Source organism: Stegodyphus dumicola, chromosome 8 (genome assembly GCF_044657685.1).
Source record: "Stegodyphus dumicola isolate Sdum_Otavi_A_Nest chromosome 8, ASM4465768v1".
Lineage (NCBI taxonomy): Eukaryota > Metazoa > Arthropoda > Arachnida > Araneae > Eresidae > Stegodyphus > Stegodyphus dumicola.
Window position 1 is genome coordinate 69,001,235 of NC_140775.1, and position 18,475 is coordinate 69,019,709.

At 33.7% G+C, this 18,475-nt stretch overlaps 1 protein-coding gene across 5 annotated transcripts in view; it reads left to right on the forward strand.

Annotated features, from left to right (window-relative positions):
- LOC118201394 (cGMP-dependent protein kinase, isozyme 1-like) overlaps window positions 1–18,475 on the forward strand; it is a 259,174-nt gene that overhangs the window by 93,973 nt on the left and 146,726 nt on the right. For all 5 annotated transcript variants that reach the window (XM_085821964.1, XM_085821965.1, XM_085821966.1 and 2 more), the window contains 3 exons: window positions 2,513–2,590; window positions 8,365–8,468; window positions 11,138–11,206. In XM_085821964.1, the coding sequence (XP_085678090.1) occupies window positions 2,513–2,590; window positions 8,365–8,468; window positions 11,138–11,206 (251 nt within the window). The remainder of the gene's footprint in view (window positions 1–2,512; window positions 2,591–8,364; window positions 8,469–11,137; window positions 11,207–18,475) is intronic.

Here is an 18,475-nt window from a genome sequence, read left to right on the forward strand (position 1 = left end):
TCGCTAATGCTCTCAATAATATACGTTTTATAGGATTTTATGCTTATTTCTTGAAATAGTTAAAGGAAAGAAAGAATAAATCAGTAAAAGAAATAAATAAATAAAAATCTGAAAGCTTTCAGATTTTACATTACGCCCAAAGTGACTTTTTTTAACCTTTTGTGTGTTACCTTTATTTATTAAATGTTCTTTGCACTTAAACCATAAAATTCAAGTCAACACCAATATCCAAAAATTAATTTCACGGAATCTGTGTCATAGTTCATCAGTTCCGTTTAATTCTTTTTATAATACAATAAAAGAGGACTTGTATCTTAATTACAAGCTCCAGGATAAAATTTAGTTCTACTCTAAATGCAGTGAGAGATTTCCCACATCCTGTAAAATCATTCATGTCATGTAATTTACAGATGGCTTAGAAGAAAAGCTGTTACTAGAGAAAACACCATAGGAATCAAAACAATAGTCTAATTTGCTGAACTTCAGTATTTATCTTTTCTTCAAGTTCTGTGAAAAAAAGCTCTAAAAATGATAACAATCTTCTGCATAGAGTGCTCACACTGAGGTTTCTGTTTGTCCTTAAAACAGATCATATGCCACAAAGTACATAACACAGAACTGAATAAATGGACAGAAGTTCTGTCGATGTTTTATCTCTAACTTAGGCTTTTACAAGACTGGTAATTCTTTCCTTTTATATTGCGAATAATACATATACTGTCCCAGAAGAAAAGCAAAAAAATTCAAGATGAATTAATATTTAGAGTTTAATTTGAGCAATGCATTGCATAAATATGACTATAAATTTATTTCTAAAATTTAAAATATTAAAAAAATCAATTCAAATTTTATATAAATTTAACAAATCAATGAAAATACTTTGTCTTCTACTTCATGTCAAGTCCGTTACTTTGAGATTATTTTACCTACAATTAGTTTGTAAATCTGCCTAAAAAGGGTAGTACATACCCAAAGTAGTTATGCTTACTTTGACTACTTTACCTGTGTCACTGAATATGTACTGCTCCTTTTACGCAGATTTACAAGCTAACTCAACCTTTCTGGCCCACGGACCGGTTACTTTTCGCGAATCGGTAGTTATTTCTCCCCCCCCCGGGAAAAAACTCTACAAGGTATTCAAGAATTAGTACATAAGTTAATTGTAACATTCTTATTATCATTTGCCTACAATAATATCGAAATATAAAGATAAGTAAATACTGTAATTATTATATATAAGTAAATAAACCCTTGAGAAAAATCACAAAAATTACAGAAATAATCACGAAATCATATAAAAACTGCTGACCGGTAGTGGTCCAATTGGGCAAGGTAACAAGTTATGTTATACGTATTTCCTTTTACTTGTAAATGTGCATTTCTCCTGAGCGATAACCTAATAGCTGAGACAAATTCAGCTGTTAGATTATTACGCAATGTAAATAATTTCAAGCCTTTATCAGTAAAAACTTTACATACTAGTTGTGTGATGCATTTGAAGCAAAGTTTTATGCATTTCGTTTAAAAATATCTTGCCCAATTCAAAAAATTTTTTAAATTCTCATTTACATAACCTTAGCATATTACCGTTTTCCCTTCCTTGTACGAAGTAAAGGAAGTATTGTTATTGCAAAAAATTATAGAAAACATCCATTTTGACCCCTCTCGAGTCTATTTGAATGATGTGTTTGCTTGACATTTGTATGTTCGGACAGAATAAAGGACTGTTTTCCCCAAAATCTATTATAAAATGGATTTAAAATGGATTCAGAAGAGATTTTTGTTGATATCTGTACGCACGCATGTGTATATGTATCTCGCATAACTCAAAAACGAACAGCCGTAAAACGTTGAAATTTTGTAAATGAGACTGTAACTTATAGTTGCGCAGCTCTTTTTTTTTCGTTGCAATCGGTGGCACCAAACATATGTGCATTGCCACTCTGTTAACCCAATTCATTGAGCTCAGGTTTTATTCTCATATGTAATAAACATTTAATGCCTTAAATTAATCTGCATGCAGCCGGTGTAGAATTGTCAACAATTTAAAGTGGCAATTAAGCCTAATGAGACCATCATTTGTTTAAATTTGAAATTCTCAGCAGAACAATAAGTGCACCAGCTTCAGTATCTTTTTTGCTCAATGTGACCAAAAGTTAACTTTCAATTTTGTATAGTGAAAATTTTGTCTTCTTACCCGCTGACCAGATTGCTTGTTTTTGCGTAGAAAGTCTAATTTTAATTGTAAAAATTGATTTTTTGAATTGTTTTTAATTCTATTTGCCGTTTTGATTTTTCCTGTGGTTTACAATTTTTAATGAAATTATTTTGAGTGTTTATGCACCACGAAGTGAGAACTGAATTGATCGAATGAAAAATAAATTTCTAATGAAATTCGAAGAAATAAGTTTAAATGGAATACAGAAAAATGTGTATAATTTAATATGCCGTACAAGGAAGTCAAGTAACGCCCACATGAGATATTTTATAAATATTTTACCCTCTTTCTTAGGATTTTTATCCAGCTGGTGAGTACATAATTCGTCAAGGTGCTACTGGTGACACATTCTTCATCATCAGCAACGGTCAGGTAAGATAAACTCTTGATAAATTTCGATAATTTAAAGTCAAATATTTAGCAAATATTCAAGATTTTAGTCAAATATTCAAGATTTGGAATCTTACAATATAATATATTTATATTGTAAGATTCCAAATCTTGAATATATTGCAATGTGTCTGAAACGTTGAGAACTGATAAGCGAATAATCGCTTAGTTCGAAATGATACAAGCGTAAATTTACGAAGGGTTAAATAGCCTTTATTATTCCAAATGTTTAACAGGTTTAAAGTTTAACAGATGTCTCCTTTCTTGGGGTTTACAATAAAGCCTCCACTCGAACTCAGGAAACTAAGAAATGAAACTTAACTAATCTTAACTAAAGAGATATAGCCGAAGCTATCAAGATTCTAACAGAGTTGGCTTCTTAACGCTAGCTAACGGCGAAGCTATCAGAGGCCTAAAGTACGGCCGAGCGTAATAATAGCTTGTGAGAGAGTATCACCAAAAGGTTAACGCGTGCTGATCAGAATCTCAGGCTCTCTAATTCTCAGGCTCTTTATAGAAGAAGTATTTAACTGTGAAGTCAGTAGAACTTCACAGTTAAATACTTCTTCTCCTCATTGGCAATCAAACGCGATTTTGAAAATACGTTCTGGCCGGAAGTAGTTAGCTGAAATTAAGGAAAGATAGGAAAGTAACTTAAGTCAAAATTAACTGTTAGAAAAATTAAAATACACCTTACAACATATATTTAAGGGCATACTTCCTCTTGTTTTTGTGCTGGGTGCCTGCAGTGTTTGATATTCCGCTTTTTTCTGTTAAACATTACCGTAAATTTCCGACTAATCCTGAACTGGGAAAGTTTTGTATCATGTTCATCCAAAAGTGCACACTTTTGCTCTCATTATAAATCTAAATCGTAACTTCACTTAATGAAATTATGTGGTCTTGTAGTAAAAATGTAAGTACAGTGAATGCTTACTTCATGGTTCTATTTTTTCATTCCAGGAAAAGCATTATTTAAAAGAACTTTTCGTTGCCATCTTCCTCTTTTTTTCTACAAAATATATTTATTTCTAATGATGAAAAAAATGCCTAGCTTTATAATTAGAGGTGGAATGAAATATTTCTCGAATGCGAACCTTAGATCTTTTTTAATCCGAATCAAATCTCCCAAATTCTTCATTGAAAAATAGTAAGACGAGAAAAAAAAAAAAAAAAAAAAAAAAAAAACACTTAAAGATTATTTTAATTCAACCAAATCTGAAATCTGAGTTTCATGAAACGCAAAACTTAAAATATAGATTTTGAAACATTAATTAAAAAGATACAAATGAAATTTATTAAAAAAGTACATAATTAAAACACTTGAGACTTGAAGGCAATTTTCGCAAATTAATTTGACCAAATATATTTGAGTCGCAATTATTTTTTTCAACATTTTCCAATAATATTTAAATCAAAGCAAATCCGTGTTTTTTTAGGAGGAGGCTGATTTTCCCAAGAATTAACGTAGATAAACACTAGAGCTATTATGTCAAAAATTTGTTGTGACTCCGAAGTGGTTTCTTGGGCAACGATAATTTGTCACCACCAGGATTTAGCGATTAGTCCCATTCACGTTTCCCAGTCATTCTTTATGTGGGGGAGAATATAATGTAATCTCTCTCTTCTTGCCACTCGACTTCGGGGTTCACTGGGAAACGTTTAGTAATCGGCTAGTTATCAGAAGGTCGGGAGATCAAATTCCTACTAAAGTACTGCTTATCTTCATGTTTCTTGCTCTAATAAATCTTATTACTCTACTACAAGTCTTTCTAAAATTTGATCCAATTTTTAACAGTCTTTTTTTTTTTTTTTTTTTTTTTTTTTTTTTTTTTTTTTTTTTTTTGAATGATGAGAAAAGAGCGAATATCTGAGTTTTCATTTCTCGAATCGTTTTCACGAACATTCGAATGCTCTGTCCTTAAGTACAAGGGGATATCCCAAACCAACCAGAATTATTTTTATTGTACTTGCGTATCTTTGCCCCTCAGTATCGTCGAAACACTTTTTCCAAAGTTTTGTGAGCTGCTAGAAATATGGAAATACAGTTCTAGAACGCTCCAGACGGCATACAACGCATTTGCTTGCTCATAATCTTGCAATTTGCTGCTTTTTTTTATTCGACTAAATTAATTTTTGAGTGCTTTTTTAACCATGAAAACAGTAACGGAACACACTAAGAAAAAGGTTTGATGAGTAATGTTAGTGAGACACAAACACCATACTGGTCTTTCCTGAGAACTGTCGAAAGGAAAGAGGTTTTTCAACGAACTTTATTTGTAGCCTGCAACAATTTTTTTAAGTATTTTCCTAATTTCTGCTCTCAAACGGATATCTAGGTCGTTTCAGTCTTCATTTATAGAGAACATTAGGCATTTTATTTTGGAGCAGGAGAAATGAAACATGTGCAGTGTCCTCTTCGGGATTCGAAATCTGGAGCTTCCAAATACCTTACCTATTTAACATGTCACCATTTCTGAATCTGGAAAATCCCTCCCATATTTGCGATTATCTCAAAGCATCGTCTCTAAAGGTTTTCTGAGGAATAACAACGTTATTCCTCAGAAAACCTTTCGTTTATAACAAACTAAATGTTTAATTAAACGTATCTTACTAAGCAGTTTTATTTCTCTTTTTGTTTGTGCTCATATATCCAAGGGTGTCTCACAATGGCAAATTTCATTACAATTTCTGTAAAAAAGAAAAATTTCTAAACTTTTTACTTCACCACTTCTTTTTTTTTTTTTTTGTTTCATTCAAACATGCTTTTTACAAGGAAATATTTGTATTAATATGTTGATCGAACTTTGGTTACCTTGACATTTTATACGCAATAAAGTCTAGGAATTTCAGGAGGGTAGATTTGTTCATTTTGAAATCTTTTATCCTTTGACTTTTCTTGACATTGGCACTGCATCAAGTAGAGAAACATTCGCATAAACAACAAAAGCAATGAACTTACTTTTACAATGTTTTACTTGCGCTAAATTTGCAGTGGATCTCTCCTCTCGAATTTGCTCTTGACATTGCACGTCTTTTGGACAAGGATAAATTTTATTACTGCACTTGAATTACATATGTGGAATCAAATCATCTAACAGAGAAATAAAAATTATTTTTATAAATGATAACTGCACTACGTAATATTAGTTGCAGCAGAATGAATTTCATCAGCTCACTGGTTTTATTTTAAGTATTCTAATAATAGCGGTATGTTACATTCATCTAGGTAGTTTTTATTCTCGGACAATCACAAACCGCAAATTAAACCACTAAAAGTCTAAATTAATTCGATATTAACAAATTACTCCATTGACTTTTACAATTTTTTGTCAATCCAAGAAATTTGATTAGATCAAAAGAAGGGAATCATATTACTATTGATAGATTAGCTATTGCTTTTATTGTTAGTATCAAAATATAAATTTAGAAAATTTAATATTTTGTAAAAATTTCGCGTTTTCGATAGTAACTTCAATATATTGTCGATATCTTTCTAAATTTGGGCGATATTCACTTGGTATTTTATATAATTGTCTTTTACACTAGTTGACTATGAATTATGAAAGAAAAAAATAATATGCGTCACGCATATGCAGTTAAAAAGTATTTTGTTTAAATGCTTTTACCACATAGAATGTTCAAAGTTTTCATTTCAAATTTTAGTTTAACGTTTCTCTTGAACATTGTGTGTTTCCTATAAGTTTCATTAAATTTGGTTGAAAATTCTGCATGTTCTGCATGAGGTTAATAAACGAAAACAATGCCATAATATGTGAAACGAAAACAATGCCATAATATGTGGAATTTTGGAAAGAAACCTTTATATTTTCGTTTATATATGTGCTATATTTAGGAAAATGCAGACGAACATTGCAAATACCATGCAAAATATTACGTGAAAGTTACTGATAATTTAATAATTTTATGATCAAATTTAGTTTTTTTTATTATTTTGTTGTAGATGCTCTTAATTCACTCGTAAGTGTGACTTCGTTCATAATTATCAACATAGTATCAGTTATGGGGTTTCACATCTAACTAGGTGAATGAGGCTAAAAGAAAGCTGTCTGAGAAACGAGTCTCTCCTTCTCGTACCATTCGGGAGTTCCTAAAACCAGTATCCTAGCCTAGCTACGCTGAGCATTTTGGAGCTGAACTGAAAATGTTTCGCGTGAAACTTTATCTCTCGTCCGATTTTTCCAAACAAGTGGCTTTCGCATAAGTCAACCAAGCAGGTAAACCGAAAACAAAAATTTGGGGAAATGCTTCTTTCCATGTGCTGTTCAGAGTAGCTTGTAAATATGATACTTATTTTAAAGAACACTTCGTCAATCTTTCCTCAAAAAATTCGAAATAATGTATAAAATCAAATGTAGCTGGCAACTTTTGATCATACCAAAAAATGTCCTTACATGTTCTTCATTTTCTCAACGGCAAATATTTATGTTTTGATATTTTTAAATTTAAAGACATCAATTTTATAAAAATTACGAAATCTAACATTCTATATGTTCCTCCGGTCTTTATATTTATATTTAAAAAATTCTGTTCCTGTTATTAAAAAAAAGTGTGACTCCCTTAGAATCAAATTGACCAAGATATTTTATATTTAAATTGGAGATCATAGTCAGGGTCCGTGTACTAAAAAGCGAAAAAAAATGTGTGAAGAGCGAAATGTTTTTATTTGTTTGTAATTCAAAATAAAATGCCATTTAGGAAAAAGGTTTCAAATGTTAAGAGATTACGTGACGAGCATTTCTATGCAGATTGTTGCGAAAAACAAACAATATAATCATTTTTTTTTTTTTTTTTTTTCAAAAAGGGTATCTTATTTCCAGAATCTCATAGGTTTCATGCTCTAGAAAACACTGGCGGCTACAGTATTTGCACGTAGCCAACTCATAATATTATATGTATTAATTAAAAATGAAAATTATTTCTAGTTTAATGACTTTTTAGAGGATTATTACAATATGATCCCAGAGAATAATAAAACTACATGAGAATATTAATAATATATTTTTAGACTTTAAAAACTTATAAACAACTTGTGTAAAAAGTCCTTTCGGCATACCAAATGTAACAGAATTCTAAAATAAAGATACTATTTGAATCCCAGAAACCGAATTATTCTAATTCGTTTACTAACTGACTCCGCAATACAAACGGAAAATGACGTCAAAACTTGCAAATTTTGAAATTAAATATCTCGGAAATTAAATATCTTTATCGTACATGAGTGAAACTTTTATAACGCTTATACGCTTTTTATAACGCTTAAACATTTTACTAAATATAAGTATAAAGACCACAGGAACATAAAAAAGTTAGATTTTGTAGATTTTATAAAACATTTATTTAGATTTAAAAATACCAAAACATGAATCGTTGCGTCATTTAAAACTTTTTATAACTGGAAGTGTATACCTAAAACCAATATATGCGAAAATGAAAACCGGATAAGCACGCACTTTCGTGGACAAGGTGTATGGGGGTAAATTACACCACTTCTATTTGCTTTTGTCTCAGCAGGATAATTCATTCTTGTTGTGTTGATTTTTATGTTTTATAATGTATTCGTTTCAAATAAAGGCCACGGATATGCAGATCATCATGTTGCTGGTACAATTAGTCACCGTTTTAGCTACAAGTTTTATGATTGTGATTATGCTTTATATAAAGAAGTATATTTTTGGATCGAGTACTGGTGTAGATACAATACTATTTTTTTTTTTTTTTTTTTTTTTTTAAAGGTTCGGGTGACGCAAAAAGTGATTACAGATGACGGAATTTATGCTGAGGAAGAAATTCGTTGTCTGGGACGTGGAGAATATTTTGGTGAACAAGCTTTGCTGAGGTAAATACGTGACACGGACTTTTTTTAATATTATGTTTCCTTTGGCAGCAGCTAGTATGTTTACAGGAAAAATCATTTTTATAGAGAAATGAATATAGAGAAAATATATCAGCCAGAAAAGCTGAATATTTTATACTTTGTAATGCAGAGCTAATAAGAAAGTATGTTATTATACTGACGTAGTTAAACAATATAATGATATTTAAATGTGATACTTCTATTTCTGCATATTTTATAACAAATAATGTATTTTAATTGCAGTTCACTGTATTTCAGTACAAACTGTGGACTACTCTATTTCCCCTTTATCGCCCGTTTCTTGTGTTTTATATTGAAATTATATAATTTTATTACATAATTATAGGTGATAAGATTCTGTATGTCTTTTTAATTTGTAGAGATTTAAACAACTATTATTAATACCTTTTTCACATTTAGCACATAATTCACTAGGCTCATTTTTCATTTCATTTCTATAAAGCAAGGTGCTAAATAATTTTCATCATACTTCTCCATTTCCTTGATGGTAGATAAATCGTCAGATGTTGTAGAAACTGATGAAAATATCCTTACATCATTTATTATTGATGACTGATGTTCTGTCAATTACTGTCGTTGATTACCGACTTCGTTTTCTCCCGAACTCTTAAGTTCGTAACCATTTGCCTATTCTAAAAACTGGATTTATTGAATTAATGCTATTTTAATCAAGAAATACATAAGTAATTCTTTTAAAAGCAAGCCAAAAATTCTTTATAAAGTTGCTAATATTCAATAAGTTAATTGAATATTAGGACAAATAAACAAAATTTGAAAAGAATTTATTTTCTGCATAAACTTCTGAATCCATATTTCAAATCAGTGCAAGTTCAGTGCAATCTTGACTGACTTTTATTCTGTGTTTTTATCAAGCCGCAGAACATGAAACGCCAGTGACTTTTCTTTCCATCCGAGTCGAGTTACCAACTGAAGATGGTAACCTAAACATGCAATCCAGAAACTGTTCCCGCTAAATTAAAGTTCCGCAGTTTATTTTTTCGGTTTTTACACGTAAGTGTGCACTTTGTATCTATACCGTTAATGCATGGATTTCGGCAAGACGAATTGTCGAGAGTATCAAGTAGTTAGCGTTAACACTTAACACAAAAATTAATTCATTCAGCCCATAAAATTTCCATATAATATTTTTTAGTTAGTGGACACTGTAGACTTAGTACCGATTCAACTTTTCGCGTCTTATCCTCTGCTTAAAAAGTCACTTTTTAAGATAGCTAACACGGGTTTTCACCAATAAAAGCCTGTCGCAGTGCCCTCGCCGGGATTCGAAGTCCAGACCTTTCGCTTAGCCGTCGGATGTGCTTCAATTTACACCCCGAAAGCACACAGAAAGGAGGGAGAAAATACCTTATAACTTATTTTATACATTCAAAGTAACCTCACAGAAAAGGTTAAATAATAACCAAACTTTTATCTGAGATCCAACTCCTGTCGGTTACACAAATAGTGAAAAGATAATTACAAACTAAACTGTTATCTGAAGACCAGAGATTCTGAACCAAGGGAAAATCCTTTAAGTGGGAATTTCATAATTTCAGGGGGATGTGATCAAATGTTCATTTAGCTGTTCAGTATTTAGTTTTAGTTTATGAAAAGTACTTTTATTTGAATTCTGGTATTTATCAACATTTCCTATACTTTTTTGTTATTTAGTAATAAAGCATATTAAAATAATCCAGATCTAAATAAATGCATAAATATTTTTTCTTAAGTTTTCGAAAAGAGGGTAGTAATGAGCTTCTAGCAGTGGTGAAAAGGGTACATGGGCAATAAAGGTTGAGAGACCCCGAGCTAGACTATCGTATAATAAGCTAATTACAGATTCTAGAAATTACCTATTCACAGGTTAAAATGCTCTAAATTTTAGCTCTAGAGGGTATTCAGCTAGCTCAGACTCTCATCAAACCAACTTTGAAAAAGACTAAATTAAAATTCACCTGAAAAAATGCGCGGAAAGCTTTATTCACCGCTTATTGTTAATACACAACATTTAGCACTTAAATATAGTTTTCAATAAGCAGTAACATTAAATTTTAAGAAACTGCGACTTTTTAGCTACTGTCCAATGTGTAGTATCTGCAGCACCATCTTCTTTATTATTACATTAATCTGCAATTTAGAAGTGGAAATTAATTGATTTATAAATAATAGAATAGAAGCACGCATAATGGAAGCTACATCTAATCAGCTGAAAATAAAATAAATTTAAGACCCAAAATTATCATTTCAGAACGAAGATAAATATTCATTCTAAAGATTTAAACTAGAATTTCTAATTTTTTTAACCAGGCCTTTTTTTGTCTATATGTGCATATTGGTTACTCATAAAAAAGGAAGAAGAGGAAAAAATAATTTTTAAACTAAAGTAATGTGATAATGAAATGATAATAAATAAATAAATGTTATACGTATACGTTAAATAGACTTAATCATACAATAAAACAATAAAATCTTTCGCGACTCACACTTTGGAAAAGACTTTCTTATTATGTACCGCTGGATGAAAAATCTGTTTTTTCCCCTTTCCCCAATTTTTTCTTTATTATTTGCTTTTAGTTTCGGTATCTCTATGCTTCAGCATATGTAATGTATTTTATTTTCCTTTATCTTAGGGAAGATCGTCGCACCGCGAACGTAATTGCCATGGATCCTGGAGTAGAATGCCTGGCTCTGAATAGGGAGTACGTATCAGCCAGATAAGGCTACTTTTATACATTTTTCTAAATACGTTTATAAGCTATTAAGGCATATGCATATTTTTAATAATACCATATAAGCACCCTGACATTTTGCATAGTTTCCTTACGTTAGTTTGTAGGGTTTATATTTATTTTAACTAACATCTATTTTAAGTTTAAGCTATCTTTCCTGTCAAGCCTTTACTTTCCCCTGGAATTGCCAATGCCAGAGTATGTAAATTTTAGTAGAACGCACAGAGTATTCAAATTTTTTAGCAGAAGTAATTTGAGTTAAATAGAAAGGAAACGAGTTTGTAGGTGTGCTTCTTGATTCACGAGCGTGAAGGTTGCTTGGTAGAAGTTTAAGAACCGTGCGTTTCGGCCTGTGTGCCTACTTCGGCAGTTAGTTGAATCTTTCAACTTCTTATTCAGAAAGTTTGCTGAAATCTCAGCTGTATCTTAGAACGCGGTTAAGTTAGTCACTTTTATAGAGCCTCGTAGGTAGTGACTTGTTATTTATTCATACTGTTATTTATTTTTAGTTGTACTTTTCTATTTTTATTTAACCACCGGGTCGTCGTAGTTTGTGAGCGTCAAGTGAACGCATCTGTAACTTCTAAAGTGGAATAAAAAGGGAGTTAAACCCTTCTTAAGAGTTTGTGTAATTTCCAGTTCATAGCAGTCACTACTACTGTTGCGGGCAAGTTGGGGGCCACGCAACATCACATTGGCGCCCGAACAATTTTCGAACTGAAATGGCCGAAAACTGGATGAAAGCTCCTGTACAAGTCCAACAACAAGAAATGGCGAAACAATTAGAAGGATTTGGATACCTGGTCCAGACGATGAGAGCATCGATCAAGCCAAATGTCAATTTCGACGGAAAAAAATCGGTGGCGATACTTTTAGAAGGCCTAGAAAATCATTTCCAGCTATACACTGTGCCTGAAAGACAAAAAGTTGCCATTGCCACATCTGCCCTAAGAGGACAGGCCTCACTATGGTGGAAGAATATAGGCAAATTTTTATTAGGTGAATTCGGAGGCCAAACATATACCTTTGAAAATTTCAAAAGATCATTATTAAAGGCTTTCCCCATAGTGAAAGACCGAGCAAAGCTAGAAGCCGAGCTATATAGTTGTTATCAACGAAATATAGAAGAGTTGACGTGGTTTATTCTGCGAAAAATTAAGCTGACGGATATGCTGTATGGGAAGAAACCCGACGCGGAGATTATTGAAATAATCTTACCAAGATTGCTACCTGCTGTCCAAGATTACGTCGAAATTCGAAACCCAAGCACCTTGCAGGAATTCTTCGAGTTGGCGGTCAAGTTCCAAAATCGCGGAATAGCGGAAAAATCTAGAGGGGCATCGTATTCTCAAGGTCTCCGAAGGGAATTCTCAAATGAACGGACCAGAAACACAAATCGCTCTTATGGGGGAAAGAGCTATCAAGCTAACTCATCGAAGCTCGAAGGTCAAGGCCCAAAAAGGAAATTTGAAAACAACCGTCCGCGTACCCAGAAGACTGAAGTTGAAAGGAAAGCCTTAAACGAGTAGAGAGGCCTGTAAAAGCGAGGGTCCAGACCCCGGAAGTTTCGAAAAAACCCTCAAGAAGATACCTAACTACGGTCGTGGTAAAGAACTCACAATTTCCGATTATACAAGTCCTGGTTGGCGATGTACTAGTAGAAGCCCTCATCGATACAGGGGCAGAAGGTAACTTTATGAGTGATACATTTTTTAAGAAGAATTTTAATAGGTTACGATTATTTAAAAATAAAGACACAGAAATCATAGCAGCGCAAGGAAAAACTTGTCAATGTATTGGGAAATTATCATTACAAATACAGGTTAAAGATGAAAGCCTTAAAGTATTAATTTTTGTGGTAAAAAATTTGCAAAGTCCAGTTATTTTAGGCATGGAGTTTTTAAAGGCCGCGAAGGCCAAACTGAATTTTTAGAAGATTATTGAAATAATCTTACCAAGATTGTTACCCGCTGTTCAAGACTACTTCGAAATTAGAAACCCAATCACATTGCAGGAGCTCTTCGAATTGGCGGTGAAGTTTCAAAATCGCAGAATAGCGGAAAAAGCTAGAGGGGCAACGTATTCTCAATGTACCGAAAGAAATCTTCAAATGAGCAAACCAGAAATGCAAACCGCTCTTATGGGGGAAACAGCTATCAAGCTAACTCATCGAACCTCGAAGGTCAAGGCCCAAAAAGAAAATTCGAAAACAAATATCCGCGTACCCAGAAGGCAGAACTTGAAAGGAAACCTTTAAACGAGTAGAGGGGCCTGTGAAAGCGAGGGTACAGACCCGGAAGTTTTAAAAAAACACTCAAAAAGACATTTAAATACGGTCATCGTAAAAAACTCACATCTACCAATTATACAAGTCCTGGTTGGCGATGTACCAGTAGAAGCCCTCATCGATACAGGAGCAGAAGGAAATTTTATGAGCGAAACATTCTTCAAAAAGAATTTTTATAGGGTACGATTATTTAAAACCAAAAATACCGAAATTATAGCGGCGCAAGGAAAAACCTGTCACTGAATCGGGAAATTATCATTAAACATACAGGTAAAAGAGGAAATCCTCAAAGTATTAATTTTTGTAGTGAAGAATCTGCAAAATCCTCTTATTTTAGGTATGGAGTTTTTAAGGGCCGCGAGGGCCAAGCTGAATTTTCAAGACAGTTCTGTGGTGCTGGAGATGGACCAGAGGGTGGTGGAACCTGTGGAACAACCGCAAGTGGACCTTAGCCATCTGAATGACCATGAAAGTAAAGCAATACAGCAAGTGGTGAGTAATTTTTCTCATTTGTTTTCAGAAAAACCAGGAAACTGCCAAATAGTAACGCATAAGATTCAATTAAATGCCGAAAAACCTTGTAGGACTAAACCTTATCGCTATGACAAACAAAAAGACGTAATCATCGAAGAACATATTCAGGAGATGTTAAAGAATAAAATAATAACGCCCATAAATAGTGAGTACGCGAGTCCAGTCGTACTATGTAGGAAAAAGAATGAGTTCCCTCCTTCGGATAAAAGGGCTTGGAGGTTTTCTATCGATTACAGAAAGCTAGAAAGTTTAATAGAGTTACTAAGTTTCCAGTTTACCCTTTGCCGGTTAAAGAGGAACTTATTAGAAAGATTAAGTCTACGAGATACATGACTACGTTGGACTTAACGTCTGGCTACTATCAAATATCTATGAGACCCGAAGACATACATAAAACAGCGTTTATCACAAAATAGGGCACTTATGCATTTTTACGCATGCCCTTTGGGTTGTGTGGGGCCCCGTCAACGTTCCAGAGAGCTATGGACATTCTTCTAAAGCCTGTCCTAGGAAAATCGACTTTAATCTATCTAGATGATATAATTATAACGAGTAGTACGTTGGAACAACATATTAAAGATTTAGAAGAGGTTTCTAAATTATTAAAAGAGGCCGGTCTTATAACTAACGCATCTAAATGCAAGTTCGCGACTAAAGAACTTAAATATCTGGGTTATAAAATTTCGCAAAAGGGTATAGAAACTCAGGATTCAAAAATAAAAGCCATCAAGAATTTCCCGCCTCCCAACACCGCCAAGAAACTTTCTTCTTTCCTTGGGTTATGTTCTTATTATCGGTCGTTCATAAAAGATTTTGCGAACATTGTTAAACCGTTGTTAGTAATTAAAAGAAAGAAAAGTAAATTTACGTGACAGCAGAAGCAAATACTGCATTTGAAAGGTTAAAAGAAGCACTCATCAATGCCCCTGTTTTGAAATTCCCGGAAGGGGACGAAAACCTGGAAATTGCAGCAGATGCGTCGGACTATGCCGTAGGTGCGGTTCTCATGCAAAATGGCCATCCTTTGGCATTTTTTAGTAAAACTTTAAACTCTACGCAAAGGAATTATACAGCTACAGAGAGAGAAACATTAGCCGTATTAGATTCCACAGCTGTACACAAATTTCGAGTTTATTTCGGCAAAGCGCCAGTAACAGTCTTTTCGGATCATGCGGCTGTTGGTAGACTTTACTCGGGAAAAAACCTAACGCCCTGGTTAATAAGGTGGGCTGTGTTGACTTCAAAATTTTAGATTCTAGAGAAACAATTATTGCTGAATTGAAAGCTGATCCTGAGTTTGGAAGTATCTATGCGTATTTGAAAGACCCCGAAAGCTTTGAACACACAGATATCGATGCGATAAGAAGTAGAGCAGAAAACTATGAAATAATAGATAATTTATTATTTTATACGAAAACAACAAACGAAAATTTCGAATATGAACCAGTCATCCCAGCCTCGCTTCGATTAAGCATTTTGAAGGAATTACACGACGCGAAAACAGCGGGTCATTTAGGGGTCAGAAAGACTTTAAAAAAGGTACGCGAGGCGGTATATTTCCCGCAATTATACAAAATAGTAACTGCGTATGTCAGGTCCTGCAATCAATGTCAGTTAATAAATGATATTAATTACAGGCCGGCCGGGTACTTAAATAGCATTCGCGCTACATTTCCGAATGAAATTTTAGGCATAGATCTTCTTGGTCCTTTCCCCCAGAGTGAGTTAAATAAAAATCGTTTTCTTTTAATAATTGTAGATCATTTTTCAAAATGGACAGAAATTGTTCCACTTAAACGCGCGTCAGCCAAAACAGTCGCAGAAACATTCTTACACAGATACATTTTAAAATACGGTGCACCGATAAAAGTCATTAGCGATAACGGTAAACAATTCGTTAGCCAAATATTTGAAAACATTTGCACTGGACTTGGCATACGCCATATCAAAATGCTTCCGTATAGACCACAGGCAACCATCGCAGAAAGAGTTAATAAAAATATTGTAAAAATAATTCGAAGTTATGTTAGCACACATCACAAGCGCTGGGATGGCTACATAAATGAGTTAGCTTATGCTTTAAGAACAGCAAATCATGATTCTACAGGAAAAACTTCAGCAGAATTATTTTTAGGACAGAAGTTAATTACGCCACTAGATAAATTATTCTTTGTGCAACAAAGAGAGCAAGAATTCAAACAAAAAGATGTACAGAAACTCATTGACCAGGCGGTTAAAAGTTCGGATACGGCAAGAAATAGACAGGAACTGTACTATGATCGAAAACGCCGTGAAGCAGATTTTAAAGTTGGGGATAAAGTGTTAAAGCGGAAATTTTCTTTATCAAGTGCCTCAGACAATTTTACTGCAAAGTTGGCTCCAAAATTTGAAGGCCCCTATGTAATTCAGGAAATCAAGGGAGTCGTATTGTACCTTAAGAACGAGAGAGGGGAAATCTGTAAAGCAAGTCCCGACCAGGTGAAAAAATATTATAATCAAAATGATTTTGAAATCCTTAAAAGTTTCTTGCAGAACTCAAGCGCAAAAGAAGTGGAAGGTCCAGAAGTAACGCCACCCGCTCCACCACCCAAGAAGCAGAGAACAAAAGAGGAACCTAGCCCTTCTACAAGTCATGCTACTGTCCCGCAAAGAAGAAAGGAAAATGTTCAGACTCCAGCATTCAAGAAATACAAGAAATCAACGCCGCCGCGTAAAGAATCTTTGGTAAATAGGAAAAGACCAGTTACAACATCCCGCAGTATAAATTCTGCGTCGAGGAAACCACTTCCAGGGCCAGATAGTCAGGAGCAAACAAGGCCGCCCTTCACGAGAACAAAAAGACAGAAGGAGGAACGAAAAGACCACCACCAACAGAAGAAATTCAAGCAATATTCCAGACCGGAGGCCGCCAAGACCAGCCGTCCAGGGGCAAAACGGAAAAGACAGGAACCCGAAGACTACCACTCCAAGAGGCCGGCGTATAGAGGGCGAAAAAGAAAAATCCCCATGGGCGAAACTCGAAGAACTCAAAGGGAAGATTGACTTGTATGAATTCCATAACGTGGGATCAGTTCTGCCAGAAGAGGATGTCGGAGTTCCAATCATCGAAAACTCAAAGATAAGTTAAAATCTTCTATAAATTTTTTCTTTTGTTCCGAAATGTTATGCGTAAATACGAAGTTCTATGCTTTGACGGAAGTCAATTTGTCTCGGTTGAGACTTAGTTTTGTTTTACTTTATTTAGCTAAGGCAAAAGTATTATTTTCTTTAAGTATAAAATCTAAGAGCAAGCAGTTCCTGTTGGTCGAAAGACTAATTCTGTTGTGTTAAAGCCAAAATTTGGCCGAAAGTAAAATAACTTCGTATTCTTCAATGCCACCAGCTGCGAAGAATGCATGAAGTAAAAATTTCTTTTATCTTATTCATTGTATGGTAAATTGTAAAAATCATATGTATTAGAATCTTATAAATATACGCAAATACTTAAAAGTTACGTAAAAGTAGAATTTAGTCTAGAAGCATAAAATTTTAGATGCTAAAAGTAAATACTCGAAAGAAATGAATTCAAATTTAAGTATTAAACTGTAGATAAAATCATGCTTTAGAGCGAAAGCCTGCATGTCTAAAGATGAATGAGGGGGAATTTAGAATGAATGTGTTTTGTAGGGTTCTCCACCTACACTTGAATTTTAAGAATGTTAAACATAGCTCATCGAGTTTCAGTATGTCGATTAAGGTGTGTCTATTTGGTCGTTGTATTCTAACAAATCATTGTGGTTAGGGGAAGTGTTGCAATACTAAAACACGAATATTCCCGTTTGACACCACACATGGTGGAGAACCAGGGTAAAGTTAAATTCATGTTTGAATACTTGAATGAATGCGAATTAAGCAGTAATTAAGGAAAATAAAACGATCAAAAACGAAACTTTATCCAGTGTTAATAAAGTGTAAATCATAATGTGTTTAGAAGATACTGATACTTATTCCTTCCAGATGCTGGAAGGAAGAGAAAAGATTGATTGCTGAAGACCAGGAAAGGTTCCTGTAAGAAGAGATGGTAAAATTATGTATCTACAGAAATTTATTCTAATTTTTGAGAAAACAGTTTGTTTTATGTAAACGGGCATTGAATTTTAGTTCAGAATGTGGAAACGTTTTCAACAGGTCGTTTCTAGGACCTGCTTCCAAGTTTACCAAATTCTGGCAGCGGCAAATGTAGGGTTTATATTTATTTTAACTAACATTTATTTTAAGTTTAAGCTATCTTTCCTGCCAAGCCTTTACATTCCTCTGGAATTGCCAGTGCCAGAGTATGTAAATTTTAGTAGAACGCGCAGAGTATTCAAATTTTTTAGCAGAAGTAATTTGAGTTAAATAAGGAAACGAGTTTGTAGGTGTGCTTCTTGATTCACGAG